The sequence below is a fragment of the Oncorhynchus mykiss genome, chromosome 13 (assembly GCF_013265735.2).
Source record: "Oncorhynchus mykiss isolate Arlee chromosome 13, USDA_OmykA_1.1, whole genome shotgun sequence".
NCBI lineage: Eukaryota > Metazoa > Chordata > Actinopteri > Salmoniformes > Salmonidae > Oncorhynchus > Oncorhynchus mykiss.
Genome location: NC_048577.1, coordinates 46,184,018 through 46,200,394, shown reverse-complemented (window position 1 = coordinate 46,200,394; position 16,377 = coordinate 46,184,018). Strand labels below are relative to the sequence as shown.

The following is a 16,377-nucleotide window of genomic DNA, read 5'->3' as shown; positions in this document are numbered from 1 at the left end:
GGTGTGTTAGAAGGAGCATGCCTGATAGAAGGGTTGCTGGTGTGTTAGAAGGAGCATGCCTGATAGAAGGGTTGCTGGTGTGTTAGAAGGAGCATGCCTGATAGAAGGGTTGCTGGTGTGTTAGAAGGAGCATGCCTGATAGAAGGGTTGCTGGTGTGTTAGAAGGAGCATGCCTGATAGAAGGGTAAAGATGGTTTACAGAACGCTGTACTTTAGAGCTGGATCAATAACAGAACAGTGTAAAAAGTAACATGACTGATTAAAAAGACACCGGGACCTCCAGTCTGAAGACTTTAATGTGACAGGTGAACAGTGTTCTCCAGGTGGCACACAGAATCAAAACAATACTGAATAATGATCCAGTGAAGCATACTGAACCATTGAAACCAAACAGCCTGAGCCCTACATCACAAGTTATGACATTGATTAATGGAGTGTAGAAAAATATAACACGGTTTTGTATTAAGAGGTCTTGGCTGTTCTCGTTCTACTTAACTCTGGGTCTGTGCACAACTTAGACCTGACCTAAAACATCAGGCCCAAAGTTCAAAACTATTTGTTGAGTTCCCATTCTGAATGTCTGACCTTAGCAGAGAGCAGCTGGTGGTTGTAAAGGCTAGAGGCACAGCCAGTTTTGGTAATCCTAAAGTTGATTCATACTCGAGGTGAGCAGATTAACAACCCTTGTGTGACATTCCTCTCTGCTCACAAGGGCCACCAGCAAGGCCCCATATGAGACGCTAGAGTAATGGAGTTAGTGACTGGAAGAAGGCCTCAAGGTCTGCTTAGAGGGCATTTGACAAGGAGCTCATTTCTTAGTTGTCAACAAAACCAGGTTCTTTATATCAACGTAAACACATTCACATCAGCAAACAGCACTAAAGGTGGTCCACATTGAGACCACTGGATGTGGTGAGGAGGGAAGGGAGCAGAGATGTCTGCTGTTCTCTTTCATGGTCTACTTCTACTGGCTAATTCTGGAAAGAAGGTACAAGCATCTCAATGGTCTGTCTGATCATCTGTTCGCACCTGCACTCAGCCTAAAACTCTTTTACTCAAACCCCGTAGGAGGCTCTCGTAACAATCTGACAGTTCTGTTCTAAAGGCAAATGGCTCTTTGTGATCATTTCCTTCATCGTTAGTTCTACAGGAATCCTCTTTAAGGCCACATGGCTGCTGAATGAACTAGGTAGGGAGGTGAAAACCCTGACCAGGAAGAGGCACACTTGCACCTTCAGCAGGTGGTCACAGTGCCTCTGGTGACTGCCGGTAAGTGCTGTTCATGGCACCTCTTAACGGTTAGGAATTCACACTAGTTCCAGAATAAACTAATTGTGTGGACTCTGGTACATATAATCTACTCAAAGGCTTTCCACTGACAGAGAGCAACGTCCCCAACAAAGAGTACAGAGTGTGGACCTACCACAGCAACACCTTTACAAGGCAGATCATGGTTGTATAAAACAATCAGCAGGAAGGGGGGTAAAGAGGGGATGAAGGGGAAAGGATGGAATTCACACAGTTGATTGACATCCATATCAAGAGCATTAACAAATCAATCTTTCATTTTTTTCATATAAAAAAAAAAGGTTATATACAAACTAACCAAAACAAATTCATGATTGTGCACATGATTTGCTTTCTCCACATATTCAATACTCAGCATCACAAGGAGTGTGTGTGTGTGTGGGGGGGGGGGTGAATGGCATGACAACGTGACTGGAATGAAACTACTGCAGGGATTGGGGTGGACGAGAGAGCAATTTGCCTTAATTACTTATCACATAATTATGAATGCAAAATAATGGAGGGGGAATAAGAAGAGGGGGAAGAATTAAGTTGACGGGGCCTCAGTCTTTCCACTCTTTCTTGATGTTAAGGTTCCACTCCCAGGAGAGGTGGTCGTGCTTATCGTCATCAGTGAACTTGGACTTGATGTTGTAGGTGCCGCGGGCCAGCATGCCTTTAGGGGCCTCCTCCAGAGGGGTCAGGAACTCATACTCTGCCGGCCGTGGCCCGTAGCTCCCCACCATGTAGTCTGACTTGTCAACTACACAGAGAGAGAAAAGAGAGGAGGGGCTTAGATTTATTTTCCAAAGTTGCCTCTTGACAAAAACAGTCCACCTCTCTGCGCCACTCCGGAACTATTAACAAGTCATTTAATGGCCGTCTAGGAATGCCAATGTAAATACCTCATCTACTAACTTTACCTCATTTCTGTGTGCACAGGCGAATACAGTCACCTGAGTTGACCAAGCCACTCCCAGATACATCCCTAACCCCTGTTTCCAATGCATATCTGGATATCTGAGATAATTGGATAAGTATAAACAATATGGTCATATCCCCATGTTGTCCTCTAGATGGAAGGTACACTATATTGCTTAACCTTATCCGGCCTTCTCAAATCCTCACAGTAGACAGAGCAAGAAAATGAAACAGCAGAACTTACCCTTGACTCCTTTCCTGTAGGTCTGCTGGGCATACTTCAGTCCCGACACAATCTCCTTGTTGACCTGCAGACAGAGACAATCAGTGATGAGGTCACATCCTCTTTCCACATCCACCCTTCGGATAAGACAGCAGCCCTTTCATGATAGGACATGGTGTGTATTCAGCTTACAATTGAATTTCAATGTCCAAAATAGCTTGATAGTGGCCAAGCTGACACTGGTCATGTTAGTTTGATTGGATAAACAGACATAACACGTCGTTGAAGAAGGCCAGACTCATTCACCTTGAAGCTGATCTTTATCTTGTACTCCACGCCTTCCTTCAGGACAAAGGACTGTTTCTTAAAGGACTCCAGATCTCCTGAGGAGGTCGAGCAGAGAGAAAGAGGTGGCCAGACCACAGAAAGAGAATGTCAGAGACCCTCAGGCAGAGTGAATGCAGGAGCAGTCTATAATTGTGTTCCAATATGTGCAATGTACAAAGTTCTCCCCTGGAAGTAATCGTGTTAGACTGGATGGGTGAAAGGTGTCAGATCAGTGATTCAGCATCTTTAAAAATGTGTTCCAACAGGGTTGTAGTCTGCTATTATAGTGTCCACTAGATGGCGCTTCCCTGTATGTGAGTTCAGCTCTTGGCCCTGGTTTCTTCCCTGTAGGTGGCTCTACAGGCCATATGAGGGCAGAAGAGTCTCAAACCAGCAGAAGAAATGCCTCATTAACTGGAATAATAAAACCAATCCATTAGGAATGGCCCATAGAATATGCCTGATATGTCTACTGGAAAACGTATGTTTGTAAACCAGGTGTTGCGGCTACTATTGACAATTGCGGCTGCTATGAGGCAATGTCTTTTGTCCCCCCCAATGGTAAGCTTCCAACCTCACACATTCATATGGAAAATATTACATGTGCTCACTACAAAGGCTTCTTTTCACACTAAAACACATTAGAAGTCTTTCAATATGGAGCCTTTTCTCAAAATATCATTACAACCACTGTGCTGCTCTACTCACCCTGTAGGTCAAGGGTCAGGGGCAGCGGCGCCGTGTCACACATCAGGGTCAAGCGTGTCACCTGGACATTGGGAGCGTTGGGGTCTACTGGGAGAAAGGGAAAAAATCTAAGCAAAGTACAAAATGTAAAAAATAGTTCATGGTAAACACAAACATTGACTATTATAAGCAGTGCATGTTTAATTCTTTAGAGTCTAAGACATTGGGAGGTTAAGATGCTCATACTATGGATCATTTAGCTATTTGATTTAGAATTGTAGGACCCTTTTAGGTATAATTAAAAAATATATATATATTGATTTTGGCCTTTAACACTAAAGCCCATAGAAACGCATTGAATAACACATTCAGGAATGGAAAAAAGGTCAGTCAAAAACAAAATCATAAGAAATAAGGTTAAAGTGTCAGTTCTAGATCTAGGAGATTATTATTTTTTTAAACTCTGGAAATATATATATATATTTTTTTTTTACATATTTAACCACTTTTTTGGGTTGGCACAAAACTACCTTCATACTTCCATTTGTTTTTAAAACCGGTGACACAAAATGGAGAATCTCGTTAAAAAGTTAAAAATAAATAAATAGAGTGGTCATAATAGTTTCTAGGTCAAACCGTTCCGACGCTACAGACATTTAACGTGAGAAGACCAATTTTCCGGATGTCTCATGGTCTGACAAACACTGTTCTAGCTGTGCCAACTTTCAGATGCGGAAGTATGACATCGGAGGATGTGGTGGATTGAGATGCATCCAAATGCAAAAAACTTCTCTCTGGCTTAAATTGACTGATTTTGATGGGGATTTGTTTTGTTATGCAACTTAGATTGATGCATCGGTGCGTCAATCAACTCAAGGGGGTTAAATCAATAGGCTGAAGCAGAGAACTACAGCAGTTCATGAAGAACAGTTCAACTGTGAATAATGACATTTGGAAGATGGAAATGAGTATCAGACATAAAACAATGTAAAAATATTTCTACCAGCGATCAGTGGTTCATCAGTCTTTGATACCGCAGCTCCAACTAAAGCCCAGGCGGCTTGGCCTCCTTTCCAGTCAGCAGCCTGTATCTTGCCAGCCTGTATCTAGTTCACAGACTGTTGCAGGTGTCAGGGGGGGGTAACTCTGTCACTGCTGTACCCACTGAGCACCAAGACTGCCAGCCTGTTGCCCTCTCCCACCCTCTCTTATGGTATTTGCAAACTCATTCAATTAAATCCCTGAAAAGAAAGCCTGCTGAAGGACTTATAAGTAGGAGGAAATTATAAGAAAATAAACAAAGATGGTGGCACAAGATGTGCATTGTGGATGTGGGTTTGTTTGTTAATCAGGTCGAGAGGGAGAGAGAGAAACAGTCTGCAGGGCTGGTGTGTCCAAATTACATGAGTGCGTCTGCAGAGTGTGTGTGTGTGTGTGTCTCTACGTGTGTAATTGGCGCAGCAACACAAACCTGTAGCCGCGGCGGCGTTCCCCAGCAGGGCCTCCTTGTACTTGCGCAGGCTCTCGTCGTCCTTGTCCAGCTCCTGGATCTCCTGCAGACTCTTCTGAGCGGGGGGCTTGTAGTTGACCCCGCCCTCCGCTTCCTCGTTGGCCGCTGCGATGGCCGCCAGCTGCTCCGGGGTGGGATCCTGCTCTGCCATAGTCTACTGAGAGCGAGAGAGACACAGGTCAGGAGGTTTGGTCCAATACGTTGAAAATATATCAACAAACTGCAAGGCAAAACACTGTAAAACACAGTTGTTACGTAGTGAGCACAAAACACTGTAAAACACAGTTGTTACGTAGTGAGCACAAAACACTGTAAAACACAGTTGTTACGTAGTGAGCACAAAACACTGTAAAACACAGTTGTTACGTAGTGAGCACAAAACACTGTAAAACACAGTTGTTACGTAGTGAGCACAAAACACTGTAAAACACAGTTGTTACGTAGTGAGCACAAAACACTGTGAAACACAGTTGTTACGTAGTGAGCACAAAACACTGTAAAAGACAGTTGTTACGTAGTGAGCACAAAACACTGTAAAACACAGTTGTTACGTAGTGAGCACAAAACACTGTGAAACACAGTTGTTACGTAGTGAGCACAAAACACTGTAAAACACAGTTGTTACGTAGTGAGCACAAAACACTGTAAAACACAGTTGTTACGTAGTGAGCACAAAACAACCCCCAAGGCTCTAAAACCCCCCCAAGGCTCTGTCTTACCGAAAAATGTACACGCCTTTATTAAATTACATCGCAGGAGGACAAGATTAAAAACAGCACACCTGAGCGTACTCCCCGAATACCTTGTCAGGGTGAAAAATGTGTCCTCCCTACAGTACCTTGTCTTCAGGTAAACCACTGGTCCGAAATGACTGCATTGGTAAAAGACGTGTAGTAGAGACCTCACATGCTACTAACTAATGAATCATGTGAGATTGGTTACTTTTACAAGGGAGGGAGGAGGTAAGGATGTATATCCAAACTATTCAAGCAGGGCCAGAGTTTGAAAGATGGTAGCAGCAAAGATATTTTAGTATGAACCAATAAAAATCCCAGATCACGCTTGAGGTGATGTCATGGCGACATTGGCTAGCTAAGCTCATGCGCAGAAATACGTCATCAGGTCTAGGAGTCGTCTCGCGCCGAACTGCGGGTGTGCAGGCCATCAAATCAAAGGCACTCCTTCGATATAAAGTTGTTTTTGACAAAAATGAAAACGTGTCACTTTGTTGAGTAATAACATGTTTCTCGAAAATGAAAAACTAAGGAATCATTTTGCACTTCTCTCATTGACTCTCAAACCCTGGTCTGGCCTCCAGTCTGCTTCACATGGGTTCCCAGAAGTCTTGCGATATTGGGCCTCTGGGTTTAGAAACTCTGTGGTAACAGTCAACACGCCATTTCCCAGATGCTCATTGGGATCCTTTAAATAAATCTGATTTGCATGCATTGTGAGGCAGGCACCAGGTTAATAGGTTGTCCTGGTAGATGATTATGGATTTACATCCTTTTCTCATTGCATTTTGACCTCAGCAGACTCATTGCTGCTCTGAAACAATACCCAATCACACACACAGAGCCAGGGCATGTGACTGAGACTAACCAGAACTTTCTATTGCGATAAAGATCTCTGGGCCTGATTCACAAGTCCTGGCTTGGACTACATTGGACACAGTCCCAGCATGGAGGTCAGACTAGAGAGGGGCCAGCGCTGTACACGCTGGGGGGAACCACAGTGGGCTGGTTGGTCGAAAAGCAGAGCTTCATCTCAACTCAAACCCTCTCCCTCCCTCCTCTACCACACTGTTGTGAGCTACAGTCAAGCTTCTGTGGATCAAGCAGATAACAACATGCCAATGTGGGGAGCAGCACCCAGCTGCACTGCATTACCAGTCAACATCAATTAGGGTCTGGGGAGAGTGATGCTACGCAGGAATCAGGACAATGATATTAGAGGGAGGGTCCTCTTGCCAGAGAGGTGGGTGTTGTGAGGAGAGAGCTGTGAGTGTTGAAATCAACCTTTCCCCCCAGATAGGGAAGGGAAAGGGGGATACCTAGTCACTTTCAAAACAGAATGCATTCAACTGAAATGTGTCTTCTGCATTTAACCCAACCCCTCAGAGTCAGAGAGGTGCGGGAGGGCTGCCTTAATCGACATCTCTGTCATCGGTGTCCAGGAGCAGTTGTTGTTGGGGGTTAACTGCCTTGCTCAAGGGCAGAATGGCAGATTTGTCCACCTTGCCAGCGACCTTTTGGTTACTGGACCAAAACTCTAAACCACTAGGCCAGGGGTTCACTTTTTAATCAGGCCCCCTTCCAACATTGGGGAACATCCCGCACCCCTATTTCTATGGGAACAAGCACTATTCATGACACAAACTGTTCACACCCCTCTCTAGTTACGGTATATGGGGGAACATCCTGCACCACCCCTATTTCTATGGGAACAAGCACTATTCATGACACAAACTGTTCACACCCCTCTAGTTACGGTATATGGGGGAACATCCTGCACCACCCCTATTTCTATGGGTACAAGCACTATTCATGACACAAACTGTTCACACCCCTCTAGTTACGGTATATGGGGGAACATCCTGCACCACCCCTATTTCTATGGGAACAAGCACTATTCATGACACAAACTGTTCACACCCCTCTCTAGTTACGGTATATGGGGGAACATCCTGCACCACCCCTATTTCTATGGGAACAAGCACTATTCATGACACAAACTGTTCACACCCCTCTCTAGTTACGGTATATGGGGGAACATCCTGCACCACCCCTATTTCTATGGGAACAAGCACTATTCATGACACAAACTGTTCACACCCCTCTCTAGTTACGGTATATGGGGGAACATCCTGCACCACCCCTATTTCTATGGGAACAAGCACTATTCATGACACAAACTGTTCACACCCCTCTAGTTACGGTATATGGGGGAACATCCTGCACCACCCCTATTTCTATGGGAACAAGCACTATTCATGACACAAACTGTTCACACCCCTCTCTAGTTACGGTATATGGGGGAACATCCTGCACCACCCCTATTTCTATGGGAACAAGCACTATTCATGACACAAACTGTTCACACTCCTCTAGTTACGGTACATGGGGGAACATCCTGCACCACCCCTACTTCTATGGGTACAAGCACTATTCATGACACAAACTGTTCACACCCCTGTAGTTGGCGAAGGTAACATTTTTGCAGGTTTAAAGCTAATTTCCTGCAATTCTACACATTTTGTCATGGGGTACAGAAATGTTGTTGCAGTTGTAAAGCTAATGTTCTTGCAATTCTATACATTTTGCCATGTCTAATGTTTATTCATGTGTTATTTGGGTGACTCAAACATTACAACAAAATCTGTGGCAAAAAACCTAGATAAAAAATCTTTAGCCGACATGGCCTAGTTGATCTTTGGACATTTCTGACAAGTTATAAATAGCTCTCCAGTCTACAATGACTGAGGAAAGCTGATGATACACTACTCAACTCTTGTGCATTCTACTATTACAGCTTTTAAAAAAGCCAGACAGAGTTTTTCTATTTTGGGGGTGGGGGTGGGGGGGCTGACACCCTTTGCCCCACAGTTTGGGAACCACTGCACTAGGCTACCTGCCGGTTAAGTACTGTAGTAAAATAGAGGCCTACGTCTAGCCTGCATGTCTAAATGTATATGTCTAGCTGGTGTAATACCTCTGCTACACCGAGATGATTTCATAACACTGCTGCTCTGTGCATTCTGTCTTCCTTCATGAAGACAGGCCTCCTTGTTCTTTGTGGTATTGTGAGTGATTGGCACAGAGCGCCTCTCTGTATCCGTGTACACACCACAGACAGTCAGCAGCGTAGTCTTCAGTGGTAGCAGTTCAGCGTGATGGCGCCAATGCCATGCTGCATTTTCTACTGATGCATTAGTGATTTACTGCAGTACTGCATCTAATACTTTAAAAGGTTCACTTTACCACAGACCAATAGTTTTTTCCCCCCACAACAATAAATGACAGACCTATTCCTTCTCTGGGTAAAAATCTTAAACTCTGCACTGACAGGGCAGGTCAAGGCTACTTCTAGTGCTTTTCTCAGCTTACTATACTTTGTTAAGTGGAATTTCAACTGAGAGACTGTAAATCCATTGACTCAATTTGTTACTGGGGAACTGACACCAGCTGGCTGCAATTACATTGCAACAAAGCAAATCAACTCGGGAAAAAGCGAATCAACTTGGCCTGTGCTGTAGCACTGTGTAATTACACCGTAATACACAAGTGTATTAGTGTAATACAATCAATTAACTGAGCAACATTGAGTATCTCTGATGAATTGTAAAACAGAAAATGGCAAGAGCAAGAATACTACTTTGACAAAGGGCCCTGGCAAACCTCCACTGACACAACACAGAACAATGCCAGTATGTTTGTGGATGTCAGTCAGTTCACAGGAAACCACCTAACCAACAACGAGACAGGAAGCCTAGGCTATGCTATATATCACACACTGTCATGCTCATGCAGCAGTCGAGTTTGAAACACACTTGTTCAAGGACCGTAGTAGCTCACACATTCCAATATAACGAGAGAAAACTTAGCCCCATAACAATAGTAGAAAAACATAACAAAACAGGCTTGTGCTCTAAAAAGCCACGTAGAACGCCTCGGGGGAAGAGCAATGTGTGAAAGATTTTATTATTGGGCTACACACAAACACGCAACTGCAAAGAGAAAAAAAGACAAGTTCAACATTGATGTTGTGCCATGAGCAAGACTCCAGATGTTGAACACAGACGCCGGTATTACCTTGGTGACATAACACACCATAAAAACCCCAGCTCAACACGCAATCCCAGCAATAGTACATTAAAATCACACCACTGCAAACAAGGGCTAATGCCTGGCTCTCAAACCTCTCACCACACTAACCAGTTCCACCCCCCTCCTCGCTCTGTAATCCTCTCCCTCCGCCCCTCTCTGTTTTGCATAGCGCCTGATATACACAGATGGACCTGCGCCAAGCAGGAACAGGGAGCACGTTGCACCATTTTTCCCCAAACAGGGCCTCTCCACATTCTCATTAAAGCAGAAATTCCTGTTCTGTTAGCAGTAGTGTGTTTTGGTAGCTCAGCTGTGCAAATGTGTGTGAAGTTGGAGAAATAGTGAGAAGGACATGTTGTTAGGGGTGGGAGGGGAGGACTGTACCAGATTCAGGGATACTGTGCCATCTTTCTCATGTCATCTCTATTAATTTGGCAGTCGCTCCTCATGTGCTAGCCTAGATCCAGGCCTGAGCCTTGGTGGACTGCCGCTACATACCGAGTTGTCCCCCATGATTGGTGTGGTGATAAATGAGAGGGAATACTTCAGGAGTGCTATATTTCTCTGCTGCTAACGCACACCACAACACAGCCCCTCATGACTGGCCTGCTGTTGGGTCAAGCGGCTACAGCTGGAGGGGGTGTGTGCATCACAATAAGTGGATCGATAAAAAGAGGGGGTGAGGTGGGGGACAGGAAATAGTGACAAACAAGAGGGTGAAAAACAAAAATCATACTGTTGAGAGTACTAGGATGGGAGTCAGGGTGGCTAGAGTTTTAAAAAAAATAGTACAATGCAACAATTATCATGAGATACATATTTTAGTAGGAAGTTACAACGGATGTGAGGCACCATCCGAGCAGTGACCCACTTCAGTCTCACACGTTTATCAGTGTGGCCATTGCTTGGCATGACTGCCTAATGCCCATAGGCAAACACGTAGACTATAAATACTGTTCAATAGTTGGCAGCCATCTCATTCTCAACACAGTTTGGCTTGCATAGAATAAGTTATTGGAGCACGTTCAGTTTCTGGCTTGACCAACCACGTCAAGATAATGATTCATATGCGATCTTCACTAAGCACGAAATTGATGATTGGGTCAATTATAGGTCCATTGAGCTCAATGAAATAGATTAAGCCTAGTTTCAACAATAACATAAGTCCCAATACACATTTTTCCACCAGCTGACATGGCACAAATACTGACTGACTACGGAAATAAGGTCTTGTTCACTCGTCACTGCTAAGTGACATGTTTTGGTGTAACTGAGGTATAAATACAGGTAGTGATCGGCTTATGTGTCAACATTGAACCCCTCACACTGGTTCTTACCACTTGCTGCTAAATAAATACCAATAGCTTTAATTGGAGGATTATCCCCATTTGATCAGGTCCAGGAATAGTCATCCAAGCACTCTGGTTTCTAGAGTAGCTGACACCAAGATTAGGGCTGTTCCTTAGCAACAATTAGAGCAGTAAGATTATTGGGACAGAGATTACTGCTAATAAGGCAATTGGGGAATAGCAAAGGGGAAGTGTTTGGGGGTGTCAGTGGTGACACATCAAGATGATTCCCCTGACAAACCTCTTTGGTGTCCACTACAGATTCAAGGGTCTTCATTACCAAATTGAACAAGGGCGAGACACGCCTCCCGAGTTGATGAAAATGGCTAAAGACATTGTGGTTGATGGAGGCTTTCTGTAAGCAGGACACAAACATAAAGAAGTTCAGCACAGGTCAGAGTTGGAAGTGACATAAACTCAAAGACAAAACCTTAAGTTCCTCTTTTCCTTCAAAGTTAGTTCAGTTTAACCGGAAAAGATTCTATAAGAATTTAACGACTGCATAGGGCTGTGTTTTGGATGACTGGCTGCGAATGTTTATTGAATTGTTTTATTTCTGCCTTTTCTATTCCAGACATTCTGAAATTCACTAAAGCATCCCATGTATGTAACTTTAGTCTTTCTGTGTCAGAAACCAAATCTTAATCCCCCCCCCCCAAAAAAGGCAAACAAAGGGTTCCTCAAGAAATTTCCAGCTCATAAATCATTCTTCTGTAGTAAAGGTCACATAGCTGTCTTTTATTTGTATTTATTCTTTTCCAACTAACCCATTCACTTGTACTCTCATAGGACTTCACCTTTGACATTTCACAGGGAAGAGTACAGGAAAAGGACAGCACAAGCCTGACAGCAATTTGAACGGAATTTTAATAGATAAGATACATTACAAATGCTAAAATAGAAGCATTTACTGCAATCTAGTGTCTCAGCCATGTCTAAGGCAGAGTAAAACATTTTTTTTTATTTAAATAATAATAAAGTGATCGCCCAAGTGTATTCTGCAATAAAGAACAGCTGGCATTGTCCAAAAGCTACAATTATCTTTAAACCACAGACGGGGAGGAGAAATGGCAGTCAGGACAAGAGAAGAAGAGATTGAGAAATCAGGGATTACGTACTCATTCATTGGGCTGAACTCCAGCTCCAGGCAAGTCTCTGATAAACCTACCTAATCACTGACACAACCGCCTCCAGGAACGTTGTGCTGTACCAACCTTAGATTTGGCAAGCAGCCTGGATACTCTTTTTACTCTGACTCCTAATGTCACACACAAAACATCTATGGCTATTTTGATCCTCTCTGTTCGGTCTCCCTCCCTGTCATAGACCTAGCTCTAAAAGTGAACTTTAGCATTTCTCCCTTTCCTCCCCACAGGACGCACCGTTTCATGTGTCCTTGTGATGTAGCTTTGTGACGCCCTTCTAGACTTATGTGCCATTCACCAGAGTGCTTGACTTCCTTGTGCTCTGCAGCACTTTTGTCAACTGTGATTGTGTTTCCTTCATGTTCTGCCGACAACATGACTCACATCCGCCAGTTAGAGAAGAGGACTGTGTTTAACCACATGTTGGACTGCACTTAAACACACATAGTAATGCAAAAGGCTTCTAAATGATCCCCTTGACTTCCCTGTAAGCTTTTCTCCACCTGACGTAAACCCCATTGCAGTCTTGATTTGTTAGCAGGTATTCAGGTAAGCAACGCTGGCTTGATGTAATGTCAGACACGCTGGGCTGCTGCACAAAGCAGAGGATGCAGCGCTAAATGCAGAACAGTGCCTTCAGGAAGGATTGTGCCTCGCAGAAATGATGCCATGCAGGAGGCACTCATTTCCACAGAGTGAGACATGAATAAACAGCGCAGAGAGGAGTCAAAATTGAGGAAGTATCAGACGAAAGAGAAAAATATATTCTACCTCAAGGGGGGAAACTAGAACAAATACGGTCTGAGCATTAAAAATAACCGGTCTGAGAAATCACTCTGTATAGACACAGCAGGAAGCTGAGAGTTAACGGGAGTGCCAAGGTGCCAGCTGAAAGGTCAGGGCTCTCTCCCTGCACGGTGGGGGGGCTTAGCGAGTAGCGACACATGCCCAGATTATGTCTGCCTCCCTTGGTAACAACAAGGCAACAGCATCCACTACGGACAGCAATAAGCCTACTGTTGTATGGTGGCTCCATTCAGTTGGGCTTTTTAATGTGGCATCATTGACAGAGCAATGACCTAATGATGGGTGGTAAACTTGATGGCACTAGTCATGTGGTCTGAGGAACATCTCAACATCTGCAACAAGAAACCAAAAAGTATGCACAGTGTAACATTTGCCCTTTGGTGGATGACAGCAATGACTAAATAAGGACATATCCTGCATGAAGGGAAGCCATTTCCTTTTGAATGAGGTGTATGTGAAGGCTGATATCCCCTGGGGTACATTTGGGGGTTGTGTGGTCTGTTGTTCAGTCTAAGCCACAGTACAATGAGGAGGAACAGCAGAAGAGAAGAGCTAATCTTTAACACTGCTGTATGTGTGGAGATGCTGGCCAGTGTCCTCGTTTCTAGTCCCTTGCGAGTTACAGCAAAAACAGAAGGAACTGACAGGCAGAAAGAGGACAGATAGCCAACTGGCTCTGAGAGAAAAGGGGTCAACATCAGGCCTGGTTCTTGTCATGACAGGCTATAGGAGGGGGTGGAATGTGTGGGAGGCGTCATTAAATCTCCATACCTCCATTGTGGCGAGTTGTCTTTATGTACACTGTGTGCTACATATTGTAGGCCATCAGATGGTGCTGTGCTCAGCCCTGAATTTAATCTCCTTTGGTTTGCTACAATTTCCCCAACCAGATCCCCTCCCTTAATGCAGAGTGACAGGGAAGTAGAGACAAGGAGGTTTAAGCGTAGTGATTACTCCACGATTCCAGGAACCAATCTTAACCTGATTTTTGATAAAAACGCACAGATATTTTTCTTCTTAAAGTGAGCAAGCTTCCATCTCTCTCCTAGCTAATTTCTAACCTCCATTACAGGATTAGCTACATGGCTGTGGGTATTGTCCAAGGCATGTGGTTGTCGAATGAGAAGTTAACACTTACATATCAATCCAAAGGCTGGGAAATTCTCTAAAAAGTCCTATTAAATAACATAGCATAGAAAACATGAAACCAATTATTGTTGAAAGGGGTTTACTGAAAAACATCACATCAGAGATTTAAAATCTCTAGTCCTACTCAAAACAAAACAAGTCAGTAGAAAAACAGCATTCCAGAAGAGAAAACAATGGTAGTTGCAGTGGTGAGCTGCCATTGATTGGATAGTGGTAAAGGGGACAGATGCCCAAAGTATCCCTATGGATCAATACCCCCCATTGCCACAAACTGACAGGGTAATACAAAATGTCACATGAACTAAATAACAGACTAGTGAAGCCCTAACGCTGAAAATATGAAGAAGCTATTTGGCTTGAAGTGTATATCAATTAAGTCAACATGACATGTCCCTCGAACTCTGGAAAGATAAATATGTAGAGTTATTGTTTTTATTCCTGTTGCATAGAACATTGTAAGCTTGTTGAGTTAATAACAAGGCTAGGGGACCTTTGAACTGCTGAACATCCAGCAGATGCTATAGTGTTCTTATGTAGGTCGAAAAGAGCAAAAAATGTAGCAGCCTGGCTTTTGAAATGTTAGTATGTTTGCTTTACCTTACAGATACTATAAATCGTTTTACTTACAGTGAGTGAACTACCTGTAAATTGATAATACTAAGAGGAAAGGGTTAAATTTGGTGAAGACCTAAGACTCGCCCTGGCCTACTCTCCAACAGAAGGAACTAGAACTCTACCGCGCCATTCGTCAGAAACAGGAAGGAAAGGGAGGCTTCACGTTCAGGAAAAAGCCAGCCCTCGTAGTTTTGCAAGCATGTCACCGCCAGTCTGTCGGGTTACTGGGCCTAATAATTTTCAGAAAAGATGCACACGTTTGTATGCCACAAAAACACGTCCTAACAGATATGCTGACTGGGTTTAAAAGTTGCATTATTTGAAGTGTGCCAGTCAGTTGGTGAGTCCTCCTGGATCCGTCAGTCAAATCTGAACTTCATTAGGCCTATTTTAAATATACATCTGTATCAAACTCCCTTTCAGATAGTGTATATAAATAATATTTGCAGCAATTTACAGGATTCGCTCATTCCCTTCAATCAAGTTTAAGAAAAATATGTTCAATGCTGAATCACCGCGGAAAATAAACTTGCATTCCAGGAAGTGTCAACTGCTGACAGAACGTGAGCAATTTTCATGAGATGAAAAGTTAGCCTATACATACCCATTCATTGGGTCTGAACAAACAATTAACTTGTTTCTCTTGAATAGTGTTTTGAAATTCATTTAATGACTTGTTTAGTCGACAGGATCTAATCACAGATCAATTTAGTGGATATTCACAAGGATAGCTTACCTCCATGGAAAGAGATTACTTATCACTGTAATAATTAAATAATTAAACTGGCAGCAACCATAGAGCAAACATCAGTTCCTGGTCTGCGTCACAATTAAGATGAGTAATCTACACATCCTGAAGTTGCTAGTTAGCATGTAACAAGTTGCACGAGTAACCAGAACTTGCAACTCTGTACTACCAAACATGGAAGTACAAATGAGCGTTTTAGCTTAAATGTAGACACATTTTTGAAAAGTTGATAAAACACTCTCGGACCTTACCGTAATGCTGCAGCGACACTGGAGTACGCGCCACTGAATGGCGAGGAGGGAGCAGCTCAAATCAAACGCACAGCACGCTTCCGGGAATATTGACTCGCACTACAAAGGCTGTCCGAATGTAGGCGGGCGCTCAACAACAAGCCTGGTGTAAAGTGCACTAGTCAGGTAAATGCTCGTTACCATAAACTCGCGAATGTATTTGTAGACTAGAATACACGTATAGTAAATTAGCGCAATTACCTTAGAGTATGAAAATTCGCAAACAATCACGTCATTTGAGAGCCCAGATGGGACAGGAATGACCTTATCAAGTACAGAGTAACAGACCATGTTTTTAAACATCAGTAATGGACAGACTGCAAAACAGACAAAGTAGCCTTAGCAAAGCAATGTTACTCAATGGACTATGTGGCCATCTAGTGGTTTAGCCTAGGTAACGCAGTCACTTATACATCCTTTGGATCTGGGCGAATCAAATGTGTCGCAGTTGCGTCAAATTTGGTCTAATTGTAGTAAAACGACAGGATAGTTT

General features: G+C 43.5%; 1 protein-coding gene across 4 annotated transcripts; it reads right to left on the bottom strand.

The window, feature by feature from the left end:
* Positions 1 to 278: 278 nt before the first annotated feature.
* Positions 279 to 15,989, bottom strand: LOC110486565 (rho GDP-dissociation inhibitor 1). Of its 4 annotated transcripts, none has more exons than XM_036941282.1 (6): positions 15,846 to 15,989; positions 4,917 to 5,112; positions 3,467 to 3,553; positions 2,738 to 2,814; positions 2,453 to 2,516; positions 279 to 2,050 (listed from the first exon to the last, which is right to left on the bottom strand). In XM_036941282.1, the coding sequence occupies exons 2-6, from the start codon at positions 5,104 to 5,106 to the stop codon at positions 1,851 to 1,853; spliced, it is 618 nt and encodes a 205-aa protein (XP_036797177.1). In that variant the 5' UTR covers positions 5,107 to 5,112; positions 15,846 to 15,989; the 3' UTR covers positions 279 to 1,850. The 4 variants fall into 4 exon arrangements, with proteins under 4 accessions (XP_036797177.1, XP_021413948.1, XP_021413947.1 ...); XM_021558273.2 differs by having other exon boundaries at positions 3,467 to 3,550; XM_021558272.2 differs by having other exon boundaries at positions 4,917 to 5,109; positions 15,846 to 15,985.
* Between the last annotated feature and the right edge of the window lie 388 nt (positions 15,990 to 16,377).